General features: G+C 58.5%; 1 protein-coding gene, 1 non-coding gene and 1 pseudogene across 2 annotated transcripts, besides 5 other annotated features; all 3 read left to right on the forward strand.

The window, feature by feature from the left end:
- Window positions 1-480, forward strand: Tc00.1047053506903.10 (dispersed gene family protein 1 (DGF-1), putative; the record flags this gene model as incomplete). Its single annotated transcript, XM_803473.1, has 1 exon — window positions 1-480. A coding segment is annotated over one exon (480 nt), but the record flags the coding sequence as incomplete, so codon positions are not given.
- Window positions 1-12,754: a sequence feature (areas not merged during assembly with more than two copies in the genome that could not be assigned to a particular haplotype).
- Window positions 3,380-3,822: a mobile genetic element.
- Tc00.1047053506903.20 lies at window positions 4,580-4,650 on the forward strand. Its single transcript, XR_008255417.1, has one exon. It is a non-coding gene; the product is annotated as a C/D small nucleolar RNA (snoRNA), TB8C3C3 (small nucleolar RNA).
- Window positions 5,249-13,441, forward strand: Tc00.1047053506903.50 (annotated as a pseudogene).
- Window positions 9,809-9,865: a microsatellite.
- Window positions 12,755-16,358: a sequence feature (heterozygous, non-Esmeraldo-like haplotype).
- Window positions 15,068-15,323: a mobile genetic element.

A 16,358-nucleotide genomic window follows, 5' to 3' on the forward strand; every position in this document is an offset into this window, starting at 1 on the left:
GGCGTGGTTGCCTTCACGAACATGATGCGCTCGGTCTTCCTGACGGTGATGCAGACGGCGAGCCTTGTGCTTCTTGGGGTGCTGTGTCTGGTGAGCGCGGCCAACCATCTTGTGCCGAGCGACGGCGGAGCGAGGGCGTACGCGGCTATCGTGCTGCTGCTGACGGCTGTGCTGTTTGCGGTCACTGTGTACAGCGTTGTTGTGTGGTACGCGGAGGACCGCCACTGGCAGGAGCTGCGCGAGCCGCGGCGTGGTGTGCTGGAGGCGCTGCTGCGCGATGACGAGCATGGCGACGAAGGGACGCAGAATCCCCACGACACGACGTCATCGTCGTACGCCTCAGGCACCACCGTTGCGTCGTCGTACCGACCACCTGCGGTGTTGTTGCAGCCCATGGCCGGTGACATCCGCTCAGACGTCTTGAGCCTGCTCGACCGTGCATTGAGTGCGATCGGCAAAATTGATCACGCCGGCATGTGACGTGTAACACTTGGAGTTATTAATTATGCGGTGTTGGTTGATGACGGAGGGTGCGGAGCCACGGATTTGCTGCGCCCCACAGCCAGCCATCGTCAAAAGCACAGTGTTGTTGGTCGTTGTTTCTATCGATTTGTTTTCATTTTGAGCGGGAGCTTTCAGGAGTTTTTCCCGTTCCACGATGACTGTGTGGAAGGGTATTGAGTTGTCGCTCTTGTTACTGCTGATTTTGTGCTGTATCGGACTGTAATTTCATGGTGTTGCGTGCGAGGAACTCAACGCTCATTTTGTGCAATGGAAGAGGGATCCAACGAGCCGCCCATTGTTAGTGGTGAATTGCGGCATTGCCTTACCGCGGATTTACATGCAGGGGGCATTAATTTTTGCAGGAGCAAGGCGGCGACAGAGGAGCAGCAGGGCTCCGGGTTTCCAGGAACTTCTTTGAGCGGGATTATGTATTGAGGCACGATGCATTGTCGTAATTCCGGCTTGTTTCGTTGTGGCGAGTTCACAGGGTGATTGTTGTCTTTTTAGCGGTGGAAGTGACGGACAAAGCCATAACTATCACGTTCCACACTTATCCTCGAGCGCACCACTGCCATGGCAGGATTCCTCATGTGTGCGCGTGGAGCGTGGGAGCCTTGGATGACGCGGCATTGGGACTTGTTGCCCGTTACGGCCTGCAAGTTTTTGTGTGTGCAGGAGGTGTGGCGGCCAATTCCGGCAATTTGCACATCCCTTCACGGCGCGGCCTTTGATTTACTTGGCACACCGCATTCCACAGGCAAGGAATATTCTCGCGGATTGGCCACGCTGGTACGAGGGATGCCTGCACAAGGAATTCTTCTTTTTTTTTTTAAATTTCCCTCCGGCTTTGCAAAGTCCATGCACCACAGCAGACACAGAGGAGTGCGGCGTTAGCTCGGAGAGTACAATATTCACCGAGGCTATTTCCACGGCAGCGTGCGTTTATGCGCCTTCTCGTCGAATCGTGGAAGCACGCGAGCACACGTCGACGGTTCTGCATCGCCTGGCGACTCACATTGTGGATGTACCCTTTTTTCTCGCCAGCAGCACTGAGTAGCGCACACGGATGCAGCTTGTCTCTGGCCACTGCGACGTATCCGAGAACGAAGCATGTGATGCATAAGCCAAGGAGGCGTCCGACTTCACACAGCTGACAGGCACATGGATCACCGGCATCGTCGCATTGGCCTAAAGTATTATTCGTGCCCGACAGCTCAAGCCAGAAGCTCGCCGCTCCACCGTAATAGGCGACCGGGAACCCACGCGCACGGACGCCACCCTCACTCGTGGGGTAGAGGCTGCACTGGCCCGCCTCCGCAGCGGAGTTTTGCACACAATACGGATGGCTGCTACGACCACTGCAACCCGCCATCCCACGCACATGCCGTTGGTGCGGCGCGGATGCCGCACAGCAGGCACGCAAAGAACTTTGCACGGAAACGCCTTCTCCTCCCGCTGGACCCAGCCCGCCACGATCCGACGCCCGGCAGACTGCCCGGTGTGCGGAAGGCACTGCGGCTGCTGCACTGGTGTTGTGGCGCACATGGTTGACGCCCAGGGCATGACGCGTTCTCCCAGGCGCTGCGGGAATTCAGCTTTCCCGATGAGTCGGAACCGCCAGAAATCCCACTGGAACCACCACCCGCCACTTGAGCGAGGACGAGAGCGAGGGACGGCACACCGACCGCACCTCCGCTGCAGACCGCACAGCCCAGGCCGAAGTCAATTTCATGCAGTTTCCGCGCGGCGTCGCACGAAAGGCAAGCCGGAATCGTGTTTTATATTCGGCACTTCCACAAGCAAGAGTTCCCCCGACAAATAGGAGGCGTTGCCAGGGATATGGCGGTCTGACGGCATGCACCCCGTTCGGATGCATGTACAGTGCGAATTGAGGGCTTAAGCGAAGGCGCGACCACTATCCCGCATACGAGCACACGAACGCTCCAGCACAGAGCCACGGTCGGCACCGAAGAGGGAAGCACTTTGTAAACGCCCTTGATGTGACGGGCAGGCGGGCAATGCCGGGGGTTGAACACCCACACCCGGCAAAAGCACCCGACAGAAAGAAAACCAGGACACTAAAAATGGAGGTTAAATAACCACGCGCTGCAAGGCTCGAATCTCCGCATGAAGAACATCAAACCCACACAGAAACCCCGTCTCCGCGCAGGAGAATGCCACCAAGAAAGAGCGCACCGTATGCCTAAAATGGCAAGCACACACATTCGTTGGTGAACGTCACGCTGTCGCCGATTTCACGACAGCAGAGGGGTCAGGCCGCCGAGAAGGCGCACGTTGCCCCGCGACGACAGACCAATGGGATCACCACCGGCTGAGTTTCGCCGTCCAGCATGCGGGTTTGAGTGCCACAGCAATGCCTGACTGACCCGCCACCGCACGGCGCACCACGGCATCGACCGGACATTGTGAGAACCGGCCGGTTTGAACCGTGCGAAGAGGCAATTCTGCATTTACTCCGCTGCGGCTCCCACTTCGGGTTCCGGGGCTTTCTTTTAGATCTCCGATCATTGGGCGGACGTGCTCTGCGATGGCGGCTGGCGTGTGAGTCTACTTATTTGTTTGAGCAGGCACGAGGAATAGTAGCGATATATATAAACAGCGCTGAATAGATATTAATATCGACAACTATATACCTATCTATATAAATATACAGCCAATAAAGTAGCAATTCAATAAACCAAGAAACCAAGCAATCTGCCAATTTGTAAGGGGGAGAAGGGATGTATCCATATAAACAAGAAGATAAGCATCGATCAATGTATAGCGATATCGGTGTGGGTATGAGTATCAAAAAGTTACTTTATTTTTATTGATGCTTATTTTTGTATTTATATCTCTCCATATAATTTTTTCTAGGAGCTTGTGAAGAGAATGATCGCGGGAGAGCTGGCCAACTTACTTTATGTATCCTGATAAAACGAATACAATTTTTTTACGACACACTTTTTTATTATGAATTTTGGGAATGCCACGACTTTAAGGACATCAGGGAACCGGTGGCGGCTAGATAATTTTATTTTTATTTTGCCATTCCACCCACACCCCTTTGATTCCCACCACGCGGCGGGGGATTGTGGCTGGAGGACCAAAAAGACTGCCACTTCGTAAGCAATAGCATTCTAGATCCTAGCTGAGTACAAAAGGTCACTTTAGCGCTCAAAAGAATTTATATATATATTTAATCAGAAGAAAACATTGAGGCAATTAAATGCCTCTCCATTAATCCTCTTTTTTTCCCTATCCTGTTTGGTTTATATAGATAATTTTAGGATCCGGCCAGCGGCCCAGAAGATTATTCGGGCCTGTTATTTTACTGATTATTGGCAAAAACGGATGATTGAGACACCGCGATTGACCGTGGAGGATGCGTAACAATTGTGTGTTTCACGCCCTCCACTGCAGCGCCCTCTCCTGGGGCCGGGGCACTTCTTCACATCCCTACTCATTGGGCGGATGTGCTCGACGATGGTGGCTGGCGTGCGGCCATGGGAGTTATTTGAGAGTAGTCAATGCCAAAGAAGAAACGGCCACTGCACGGCTTTGCGTTTTTTGTGTGGGTTGCGGCGCCTCCACGTCCTATTGAAATGATGGAGTACTTATTGTATTTTCATTTTGCTTGCGCTGCGCAGCTTCCCTTTCTTGGTCACGGTGGCTGCGTGCTCGTCGCACGTGTCGCATCTCTTGCTGTTGCTCCCTCGTTGTGTCGGTGGGGGAGTCGACGAGCGACGGCTTTGGTGGAGTGGCGCCCCAGTGGGAGAGGGAAGGCACCGACCGCTGCTGACGGCGACAGGCGCTGCCGCAGGCAATCTGGAGGGATGGCGTCGTTGTTGCCACAACCAACCTAGATGGACGAGGACCGCACTGCGTCTCTTTCCCCTTTCTTCATCATTGCAGTTTTCTGCGGACACACGCACCGCGCGGCAGCGGCGGCGACCACCATCCGGACGGCTGCGAGCCAATCGGACTGTGCAATTGATTTGGGCTCTTGTTTTCTGTGACTGAGTTCTGCCGCCGTGCTTCTTCATCCCTTCTGTGTGTAATGCCGTCTGCGCGTATGGTGCCGCTGCTTGTTGTGCAATGCCGACCCACGTGAGCGAGAAACGACGCTTTGACTGCTGGCAACTGGCGAATCCTCCACTCCTCTTCCGCGTCAACACTTTATTCTTTGACACGCTCGATGGCTGGCGGTTGCAACGCCGCCACGTGGGTCCGTCTCGGCTGTTTTGTGTGTTTTTCACTGCATCGGGACTGCTCTGTGATGTGGCCATTGGGTAACAGGAGCGGCGGCAATGGTCATGCATCTTTTCGCCGGGATCCCACCACACTGCATGGTGGCTGTGCGGGACTGCGTGGGCGGTGGGAGGGCGATGGCGTCACTGCGTGGTTGCGTCTGTGCTTTTTTGTGTCGGTGGCTGCGCTTTGGTGGGGATTTTCTGTGGCCGGATGCTTCTGCGTGCCACTGTGTTTAGTGACTGTTGTTTCTGTCTTTTTCTTCTCCGACCGAGCAGACGGAGGTAGTTTGGTTTGACCAGTGCAAATATCGTTTCAAGCTATTAGGGGTTACTTGCAGTATTAGGATTAGCAGTAGTGGGTTAACGATCTGGCGGAATTGTGTCACTGGATTCGCCATTTGTGGGAAAGGGATTTGCGAAGCAGGAGTTACGGTCGACTGGGCGAGAGCGATAGACTAAGAAAGCTTTGTTGATACCTGTGTGGGTTGGAGGATGCGGTCTGCGGTGGGTGCGTGTCCGCGCAGCCGGCACCGCGAGCGGCACAGGGCCATTGCGGCTGTGCGTGCGGTGCTGTTTGTGGTGTTGGTGCTGGCTTCTGCTGCTGCGTGGATGCCCGCGGTGCATGCGGTGGTGTTGCGACTGCGGGGCGGCACGGTGGACAGAGCCATCACGGTTGGCCACGCCGTGGACACGGTGCTGATGGACGGCGTGTCCATCACGAACGGCGTGGCTGTGGTGTTCGACGTACCGGCGATGCTTCCCGGCGTACTGCGCATTGAATTGAGGAACTGCGTGTGCGACGGCGGTGCGCAGCTCTACGTGCGGGGCTACAGCGGCGAGCCTGCGAGTGACCGGAGCCTGGAGGTGAGCGTGAGCGGGCTGTCCGGCGGCTACTGCTCGCTTTTGTTTGTGCACAACCTGCCGGCACACACGAACGTGACGGTCCGCGACTCGACGATGGTGACGGCGGGACCGATGCGCTACTCGCAGCTGAGCGGGCTGACGGACGCGGTGGCGTCGCCGCTTGTGCTGCACGCGACGTCGCTGTTGCAGACGCAGCTGCGTGTGAGCAACACTGTGCTGAGGTCGTTGCACGCGGGCGGGTCTGCGGTGCACGTTGGCGGCGGCGTGGACCTGCTGTCGAGCGCGGTGGTGCTTGACGGCGTGTCGCTGGAGGCGTCGGGCGGTCCGACCGCTTCCGCGATGCGTGTGGCGTCCTCGTCGCGTCTCAGTCTGCGGAGTCACTCGGTGTTCTCCGTGACGAACGTCTCTGTTGTGAGCAGCGGCGGCGGCCTTGCGCTTGGCGAGCGCCTCGCGGTGTCCGACTCGGTGCTGCGCTTCGTGGGCGTCGAGGGGTCTGCCGCGTCCTCGCTGGTGCGCTGCGACGGTGGGACGGTGGGACGGTGGGTGCTGGCGGGTGGCTGGACCTGCACGACGTGTGGGCGGTGGGCGAGGCGTGCCTGCCGTTCGACGTGCCGGCTGCGAGGGCCGGTGGTAGTTCGCGGGACTGCGCGAGTGGCGTGACGCTGACGGAGTCGGTGACGGTTGGCGGCGGGCGGGCGACGGCGTGCTTCGACTCGGTGGTGTTCAGAGGGCCGATGACTGTGACGGTGGACCTGCGCTTGATGGACGCGTTCGCTGACGCGCTGAACGTGACGCTGCGCCACTGCGTGCTTGCGGGTGGCGCACAGCTGCGGATTGGCGGCCTCAGCGAGAGCACGGCGCTCTCGATGCCTCACGCCCTCGTCAACATGACGAATGTGACGTCGCTGGAGGGAACGGTCGTGCTGCATGGCGCGATGCCGCCGAACTCGAGTGTGCTGCTGGCGAACTCAACGCTGCGCGCGACGGTTGGCGGGTCGCGGTACGTGCCGACGACCCATGGCCGTGCGGGATACCGGTACGGCTCCGCGCTTGTCCTGGACGGTGTCCGGCTTCTGTCGGCGCGGTTTTTCGTGACACGGTCGATGCTGGCGTGTGGCGGTGCCTCGTGCGCTGCGATCCTCGTGGAGCGCAGCCTTGTCGCCGACCTGTCCAGCGTCTTTTACATGGACAACTGTGCTGTCGTGTCGCGGACGCAAGTGATGCACGGTCTTGCGTCGGACCTGCGTGTCAGCGGCGGCTCCGTGTTCTCCATACAGAACAGCTCGTGGAGTGTGCCGAGCACCGAATACTACAAGGGCGCGTGTGGGTTCAGGGATGTAGCGGTGGCTGGCGGCAGCGTGCTGCAGATCGTGTCCAACGCTTTCCGTCTCAGCTTTGCCATGCTCATGGCAGCCACGTTGACTGTGACCGGCGGCAGCTGGCTGGTGCACCGCGGCAACGAGTTTCGCACGGCCTACGTCGTGCACGTGAATAACTACTACGGCGTGGCTTTCCGCGATCGGAGTGTGTGGTCGATACTTGACAACAAACTCACGCACGGCTCGTACTCGTCGACTCAAGCACACATGACAAACGATTGGTCATAACCATCCGACTCGCGCCCGATCATCTACGGCATGTGCAACGAGGCAAGGGGCTCTCCTGTGACGGATTACCAGTACGACCTGAATATTGGAGCACCTGTGACGGTGTTGGACTGTGGCGTTTGCACGGTGGACGCCGTGTGCTTTGCAGCGAGGACGAGCAGCATCAGCGGCTGTGAGTGTGTGTGCGCTGCTGGCGGCCACGGCGACACGTGTCTGCCAGCTGCGGTTCCGGACGGCCTTGGACCGCTCCCGCTCCCCGATGCGGACGACACGGAGGTCCGCTGCGTGCACGGTGGCAGCATCAGCTCCGTGGATGATCCTGATCCCGGTGTGCGTGGTCTGTGCTTTGTCAACGTGACCTTCACCGCCGCGATCGTGCTGGACCTGTCGCGTTTTGACGCACCAGAGCAGACACTCAACGTCACGCTGCTGCAGTGCGTCCTCATGGGCCTGTCGGTCAAGGGGAGTGGTGCGCGCGTGCACGTGAACATGACGTCTTCGTTGCTGGATTCTGGTGCGTTGGAGTTTAGGGGTGATTTTGGCGCGAGTTCCCAGATACTGGTGGTGGGCAGTGCAATTGTGACGACGTGGAGCCACGCCATTTTGTTTTTGAATTTTTACCCCAGTGAGAATTTGACGCTGCTGCTACTCGACAACCGCATCGAAGGGAGTAGTTACGCGGTTTACTTTACCAATGATGTTTTTGTTGATGGTGGCGGGATCATTGTGAAGGGAAATACGCTGGGCACAACGGAGAAGGATGAGGGTATGGGATCAGCCGTTTATGTTTACGCTGTTGATGTGAAGAACGGTGGCTACCTTGACGTTGAGAACAACACGATGAGCGCGGCCATTGGCATTTGTCTTTTTGAGGATACTGCCGTGGGCTCTTCGGGGCTGCTGAGAGTGGCGGACTGCACCTTTATTGGCAGAGCGGGGGGTTTGAATTCTGCGCTGTTGTATTTGTCTGGCTCTGTGACTTTCCAGGGTGGTGCGCAGTGGCGTGTGACGGGCAACAACGTGAGCGCAGCTTCGGTATTAACTATTCCGTATTCCCAGCACAAAATTCGTCTGTCGGGCAGAGGCACCACCGTGGCGCTTGCACACAACCGTCAGGTGGACGATAGTTATTCCTTTGCTGATCTGGCTCTGTCGAGCATTGTCGTGGCGTCACCCGCGCGGTTGGTCGTTGGGTGCAACCTGCAGGGCGGTGAGGAGCTGTCGTACGCCGGTGTGTTTCCTGGGGAAGTGGTGGTGTTTAGGTGTGGCACGTGCAACGAAGACGCGGCGTGCTACCTGCCCGGGACGGAGTCGGTGGAGCGCGGCTCGTGCTCGTGCAGCTGCAAGGACGGATGGCATGGCGCGTCGTGTCTTCCCTTCGAGGTGCCCGACACGGTTGTGCCGCCCGTGGCGGAGAGAGCCGTTGACGGCGACACGAGCTGCGTGGTGAACCAGACGCTGACGAGCCTCACGCTGAACATGTGGAAGACGCACCACTGCTACGTGGGCGTGACATTCAGCGGCGTGGGTGCTGTGCTGAAGTTTTTTTTCGACAGTATGCCGCTGCATCTCCCCATCAACATCACGCTCACCGGGTGCACATTCCGTGAGGGAGCCGCGCTGCAGTTTGTTGGGGGTGCTGAGGCGGCCGAGTCAGCTGGTGTCCTGATCCGCGTGGGCCGGACGGTGATGCGGTCCTCCGTCGTTGTTTTTATGGGTGCCCTTCCGCAGCACTGCGACATCGCCATCACGGAGATTGATGCGGTGCAGTCTTCCGCAGTCCAGACTTTGGAAAATGGGATTAACAAGCTGAGCGTGGTGGTGCTGCGGGAAGTCTTGTTGAGTGCTTCCTCTTTGTTGCTCGGCAACGTCAAGGCGAATGCATTGAGTTACGGTTTGTTTGGTTTTTACTCGACCGGGACTTTGACGCTGGTGCGTGGCAGCTCGCTGTACACGCGGTACTGCAGCTTCGATGGATACACACACCTGTTCCACGTGGCCATGCTCATTGTGAGTGATCACTCTGTTTTTGCACTGCTCAACAATGCAATGTCCTCCGGAACAAGCTTCCTGCTTCAGTACCAAGACTTCAGCGTGTTGGATCACAGTGTGTTGCGCGTGGTGGGGAACAGCGGCTCTGTGTGCTACGCCATCTTTGCAGACGACTCGTGGACCGTCCAGGAGTCAAGCTGGTTGGATTGGCGTGACAACGACGTGGGTTTGGGAGCGATGTTATGTGACACTGAGTCCGCTTTTGTGAACATCGACGGCAGCAGTGTGGTGACGCTGACGGGCTGCAAGATGGGCTTGACGGGGTTGTCGGGGCCTCTGCTATCGCGGACTGAAACCGGCTACCGGTTCGTTGCTGGGTGCCTGACGGTCGCGGGACGGAAGGTGACGACGGCGGCTGAACTGGCGCTCCACGGCATCACCAACGTGACGGCGGTTGCCGCGTGCGGGGAGTGCACGAAGGACGGCGACTGCTTCGCCGCGCTGACGACGGCGGTCATTGGCTGCAAGTGCCAGTGCGCTGCTGGAGGGCACGGCGATGAGTGCGTCCCGGCGCCTGTGCCTGCTGGCCCGCCACCGCCACCGCCGCCGCCGCTGCCAGCAACACCCACGCCGCCACCGCCGCCGGTTGGTGAGTGCATCAGCCACATGGTGTACCCCGAGGTTGCGCAGGCCGTGGGCGGCGGGCTGTCGTGGCTGTGCTACCGCAACGTGACGTTCAGCGGGGGCGGCATGAGCCTGACGGTGCTGATAGGGGCGATGATGGGCGACGTGGCGAACGTCACGTTCGATGGATGCACTTGGAGGGACGGCGCCGTGCTGGTGCTGTTGGGCAACGCACATGCCGCTGTGGGGTCGCTGAACATCGTCGTCACCGGCAACACATTTAGTGACGCGCTGCTCAGCCCGGAGGGTGTGTTTCCACCGCACACGAACATCACGGTCAGCGGGAACCGCTTTACGGTCACGAGGCTGATCTGTCGGTCGGGCTTGGACATTGGCAGCCCGTCGTGTGTCGCGATGAATGAGCTGGCGATCAGCAACGACTCCGCGGTGGTGTTCAGTGGCAATGTGTTTCACACCGTGACGGCATCGTCAAGCGCCATTTACGTTGTGGGATCTGCGCTGAGGGTGTCGTGGCACTCCGTGTTTGCGGTGATAGGCAACACGTTTCATATGGCCGGCGGCAACGGTACGCTGATACATCTTGAAGGGTCTAGACGGTCCTCATCGCTGAGTGTACTGAACGACTCTGCCGTGGTGATCCGAGGCAACGTTGTGGTGGGAGGGTTAAAGTACTTCATGCTACTTTTTTGGGCCTCACGTGTGGAGTCTCAGTCAGCGGTTGTGTTTCAGGGCAACGAGATGCGGGGAGGCTTGGCTGTGTTTCTCCTAGGATCCAGTTTCCAAATCTACTACAACTCCTGGCTGCAGTTGAGCGGCAACCTCTGCCGTGAATCCCCATCGGAAGCCTTTGCCTACATAAGCCCAACGGTGAGTCTCCGCGACTCCATGGTGTCTGTGTCCGGCAACCAACTCATGTCCAGCACGGTCACGCCGACAGTGCTGCGGATACCCAAAAGGTCCCGCGATCTCACAAACGGAGCGATTGTGGCCGCGTGCAACACTGTGAACGGCGAGGAGGGGGCGAAATACAGCATCCCGTCCGTGTACAACGCCACCATCCTGACCTGCAGCGACCCATGCACTCTCGCGGCGTCGTGCTTCCCCGCTTACACGACGACGGCCTCGAGTGATGGCTGCGCCTGCACGTGCGCTGAGGACGGCCATGGCGATGCGTGCCTGCCCGTCGCTGTCGCCGAGCCACCGAGCACCGACGGCGCCGACTTGTGCGTGCGTGACGTGCACGTGGATGAGGAGGTGAGCGCCGGCTTCGGGACGTCGGTGGCGTGCTACGTTGGCGTGACCTTTGCGGCGGATGTCGTGGTGGACGTGGCTTCGATGTCGGGGAGCGTGCGCAACGTGACGCTGGCGAACTGCACGTTTGTGGACGGAGCGAGCCTGTACGTTGTTGGGTGGCGGTCCGACCCGCCTGCTGGCGAGCGCGCCGATGTGTTGATCAGCGGTCTTGAGTCGCGCTCCGGCGGCGGCGTGCTGGTGTCGAACCGATACCCGCCGGGCTCGCGCGTCACTGTGGTGGACTCGGTGCTGATTGCAGAGAAGCGTGTTGCGTACCGCGGCGCCTACGGCCTTGGCGACGCCTCCGCGTGCCTTGTGTTGCACAACGTGAATCTGACTGGGAGCGTGCTGACCATTGCGCGCACGCAGGTGGTTGCTGTGTTCGGCGACGCTGTTGGCGTGTTGGTTTTTGGCGGCGTGGCGCTGTCGTCGCGCGGTGCGCTGTACGTGGACGGGCTGTCGGTGCAGACGGCGCTGGGGCTGTGCGTGTCGGTGGAGGGCGGTGTTGCGGCGAGTGGCGGCTCCGTGGTGGCGTTTGTTGACAGCGACTTCCTGCTGTGCAAGCACGCGGTGTGTGTGCGTGGGGCTGTGAGCGTGTCGGGCTCCGCTGTGGCGTTTTTGCGGAGCGAATTCTTGTCGACGGGGGGCTACGCGGTGGCGTTTTATTCGACGGTGGGCCTGGGTGGCGGGTCGATGCTGCTGGCGAAGGGCAACGTGCACGACGGCGTCTCGAGGGAGATGCTCTACGCCGCTGGAGCCGTGACCGCTGCTGGGAGCACGCTGAGCTTTGTGCGCAACCGAGCGCTGCTGCCGCGGATGCTGTCGCTGAGCCTGGCGCTCTCGGCTGGGGCGCATTTGAGGGTGGCGTGCAACGACGCCGGTGGACGTGTCCTGTCGACGGCGGAGGAGTACGCAGCGGCTGGTTTTGGCGACGCTGGGAGCATCGACGTTGCTGGGTGCGACGCCTGCGACAGGGACACGCACTGCTACGCGCCCGGGACGGCGTCTGCGAGCATGAGGAACGGTGTGTGCTTTTGCGCGTGCGGCAGCGGCGGGTACGGCGAGGCATGCGTGCCTGTGGGCGCCCCCGCGCTGCCGCCCGCTGTGGGCACTGCGTCGAGTGTGTTCGTCCGCGAGGGCGTGACGGTGCGGTCGGTGTTCGTTGTGCCTGCCGGTGCGAGCGAGGTGACGCTGCGCCACGTTGTGCTGGACGGCGTGAGTCCGGTGCTCTACGTGCCGTGGATGGCGCGAGACGGCGTGCGGATCGTTGTGCAGAACGTGTCGCTGCTGAACGGTGCCGTGCTGTACGTGATGGGCGGTGGAGCGCTGCGCGGTGCGTGGGCGGCGATGCGCTTCCCGAGCCTGACGTACGTCGTGGCGCACGCGATGCACCTCGGCATCTTCTTCGGCTCCGTGCTCGCACTGGCGATGCACGGCTCCCGCGTGTGGCACCGCGTGATCGGCGTCGTTGGCGTGCTGTACGGTGTGGCGTTCCCTGCTGGCGTGTGCTGCTTTATTGCCCGCCACACGGGCGCGAGCTTCACGAGGTACTGGCAGTTTTCGAGGAAGCCGCTGCACGAGCGCCTGCTGTACCCCGTCGGGTATTGGCACCCCGCGGCGCAGCAGCGGATGTACGGCGGCATGCTGACGAACATGAGGGGCAGCCACGTGTACTGGTGCGTGTTCCAGCTGTTGGTGCTGTGTGTGGTGTGCCTGATTGCGGCTGTGCACCCGCCCGTGGGAGACTGCCACGTCCAGTACTTCTGCATGGCGGCTGTGCTGCTTGCGGGTGCGGGCGTGGTTGCCTTCACTAAAATGATGCGCTCGGTCTTCCTGACGGTGATGCAGACGGCGGGCTTTGTGCTGCTTGGGGTGCTGTGTCTGGTGAGCGCGGCCAACCACATTGCGCCGAGCGACGGCGGTGCGAGGGCGTACGCGGCGATCGCGCTGCTGCTGACCACTGTGGTGTTTGCGGTCACTGTGTACGGCGTCGTTGTGTGGTATGCGGAGGACCGCCACTGGCAGGAGCTGCGCGAGCCGCGGCGTGGTGTGCTGGAGGCGCTGCTGCGCGATGACGAGCATGGCGACGAAGAGACGCAGAATCCCCATGACACGACGTCATCGTCGTACGCCTCAGGCACCACCGTTGCGTCGTCGTACCGACCACCTGCGGTGTTGTTGCAGCCCATGGCCGGTGACACCCGCTCAGACGCCTTGAGCCTGCTCGACCGCGCATCCAATGCAGGATGCAAGGTTGATTGTTTCACGCCGGAGAAGTACTGAATTTGTGCTGCTCAAGAAAGTTGGCGCAGTTTCTTCTCGAGTTGGAAGGTGTCTGCCCAAACAGTACCTCCACGTGGCGAGAAGGTAAGAAGATCCTCACGGATGCGGTATAACGTAGACGCTTTTGGCAATATATATATATTTATCATTATTACTTATAGAATGCTTGGTTGGTTGAGTTGTTTTTACTCTATCGATTTTGGCAACAACGGATTATCGAGGTATCGCGCTAGCCCGGGGCGTCTGTGTCACGGGTGTGTGTTGCACGCTTTCTCCGGGGCCGGGGTTCTTATTCCGATTTTTACTCAGTAATGAGGGCGTGTTCTGCGATGGCGGCTGCTTTGCGGGTCATCGAATTTGAAAAAAAAATTAGGGATAAAAAACCGAAGACTTTCCTTTGTGGCTTTCACTAAATGAAATTAGGACGTGTGCGTTGCTTGTCGATGAGGGAGGGCGTGGGGCTGCTGCTGCTGCGCACCACAGTCACCCATCGGTCTCTGCAACCGCGTTGTTGCTGTTTTCTTGTGCATTGTTTCTATTCTTGTGCGGGTGCCTGCAGTGACTCTCCCCTGTCCCACGATGACTGTGTGGGAGGGCATGCCTGTCGCTTTTTGTACTTCTGATGTTGTGTAGAACAAACAACAAGTGAAGGAACGAAGAATTGTGCGGAATGGTGTATTACTTTGTGTATGTATATATATACCGATGTATTTCTGTGGATTGTTTCATTATTTCTTCCCTCTCTCCTTTTCTTTTTTACGTTGCTCCACACGTGTCTCAGTGTTCGCCTCATTACGGCCTCACACGGGTAGTTTGAGTCGCAGATGTTTTTTCTTTTTGATGTTATTTCCTGTGAGACGCTAATGCGGCCACGTTCGTCAAGCGTCCACTCTCCACAGCATGGTGCCTGATATTTGCAGTCATCCCGGACGTAACGCAGGCACCACCGCCGTTGCACTCATGGGGAGTAGGATGGAACGCAGGACAGAGGAGGATATTGTGCTGCACATGTGTCTGTTGCATTTGTTCTGTTGAGGAGGTTTCACTCAAAAGAAGAGGGATAAACACCGCACGGATCCGTGGATTGGAGGAGTTATTACCTTTTATTATTTTCTTTGTATGATCTCTGCTTTCCGCCCGTGTCTGCCCCGATTGTGCTTCCCCTGAGTGGAGCTGTGCCATGGCCATCGTTTTTGATGTTTGCAGGAGGAAAAACGCATTGCGGGTAACGAAACCACACGTCATGTATGCGGCGTCCAGGGAGGTACGTATTTGAGGTGGAGTGCACATATGTGGGTGTCGTGTGGGAAGGAACGGGGGTTGACTGCCCAACCGTCGCTCCTTTTCTGGAGAGTGTGCTCTTCCTTTTTCCGTTGCCCCTTTTGTGCCAGGGCATGGAGGGATTGGGCAGCACCGTCCCACGAAGGGTCTTGCACACGTACACACTCTCACGCCACTGTTGCCCAGAAGTGGGGTGCAAATCGAAATTCAGCTGTTTTTTTTTTGCGTTGGTGCAATTACTTGTTTATTTATTATTAACTGACAACATTCTGTCCGGCGTGTCACTTCGATTGGACTGTGTGGGATTGCTCTCTAAAGCCATCGAACAAAACAGGCTGACGACTTTTTTCTGCTATTACCAGTCGTAGTAACTACACCTCAATTGTGCAGCTCTGGTGAGCGTACGATGGAATACAGCAGCAAGGATAACCTTACCCTGCGGGAAGCCATTACAAATGGCTGCATCATGTGCCCTTCCGCTCCGTAAAACTAAGTAACAAGTACTTATCGGGTTTGAAGCATGGACAGCAGGCACTTATCTTCCTCTCTAGTAAGAGTACTAGACCCTGGCACCACGTTGAGGCGGCCGGCTGAGCCAGAGGGCTGATGATTTTGTGTGATTAAATGCCGTCTTGTGCGCACGTGTTTTTTACCTGTTCTGTTGATGTGCACTCAAGCGGCGAGGGATCCGGAACCATGCGTGCGTGTAGTTTGTCCTGCCATGTGAACCGCGGGCAGCACCGAGGGGCTGTCACTTTTACTCCGCAGAGTTGTTGTGTCTCTTTGCAGGGTTGGCAGGGAAATTGCATGCGGCCTGCTATTGCTGGTGTGTTCAAATGCCACTCCATGCGAGGACTGTGCTTCATCGAGTGAGGGTGTTTACTGGGTTTGTGCGCACTCTGATTCTGTTTGCTTCTTTTTGCGGGCACGCAAGACCTGAGGGTGGGAAAATGGAGCGGGGCGATGCCTGGCCGCGTCTCGCCCATCGTTCAGTGCACGATTTTGCGGTGCACATTGTGGTGCTTCCTCTGCGATGTGACAGCGGTCTCCTGTGCGGCGATGGCGGTGGGTAGGGGAGAGCGTTGGCCCGCGGCGGGACGGTGAGATCGTGCCTTCGTTTTTCCCACCCCTCCTTCTGTGAAGGCGTGCACTTATTTTTATTGTCAGGGATAGGGCAAACAGAGAGGCCACTTGAGTAAATAAAAATTGCGATAATGTGGCGGTGTTGTTGCCGATTGCACGTTGCGTTGCTGCGGGGGCTGTGGGCCTCGACCGCTTCGCCGACATGCGTTGCAGTGCGGCTGCGTGGCGCACCGACCACTCCGCCGTGCGAGTGCCGCGCGCAACGCCACTGGGACTGCGGGGCGGAACAGCCGCGACTGTTCTTTGGAGCCAGCGGCACCTGTTGGCCGCAGTTGGGCGGTGCGAGTGGGATGCTTCGCCGCACGGGTGTTGTGGTGGCGCCTCGCGGCGGCTTCGGTGATGGTTCCGACGCTGCAGCTCGACATGTGGCGGGGAGTAAAGGGCGACCGCAGCTGACTGTTGACGGTCGGGTGGGAGATGTACTGCTAGACGGATACACTCCCAGCACCAAAATGAGGCTCAATGATTTCCTTTGGAGTTATGTTGGCTCCAT

The sequence above is a fragment of the Trypanosoma cruzi genome, genomic scaffold (assembly GCF_000209065.1).
Source record: "Trypanosoma cruzi strain CL Brener 1047053516787 genomic scaffold, whole genome shotgun sequence".
Lineage (NCBI taxonomy): Eukaryota > Euglenozoa > Kinetoplastea > Trypanosomatida > Trypanosomatidae > Trypanosoma > Trypanosoma cruzi.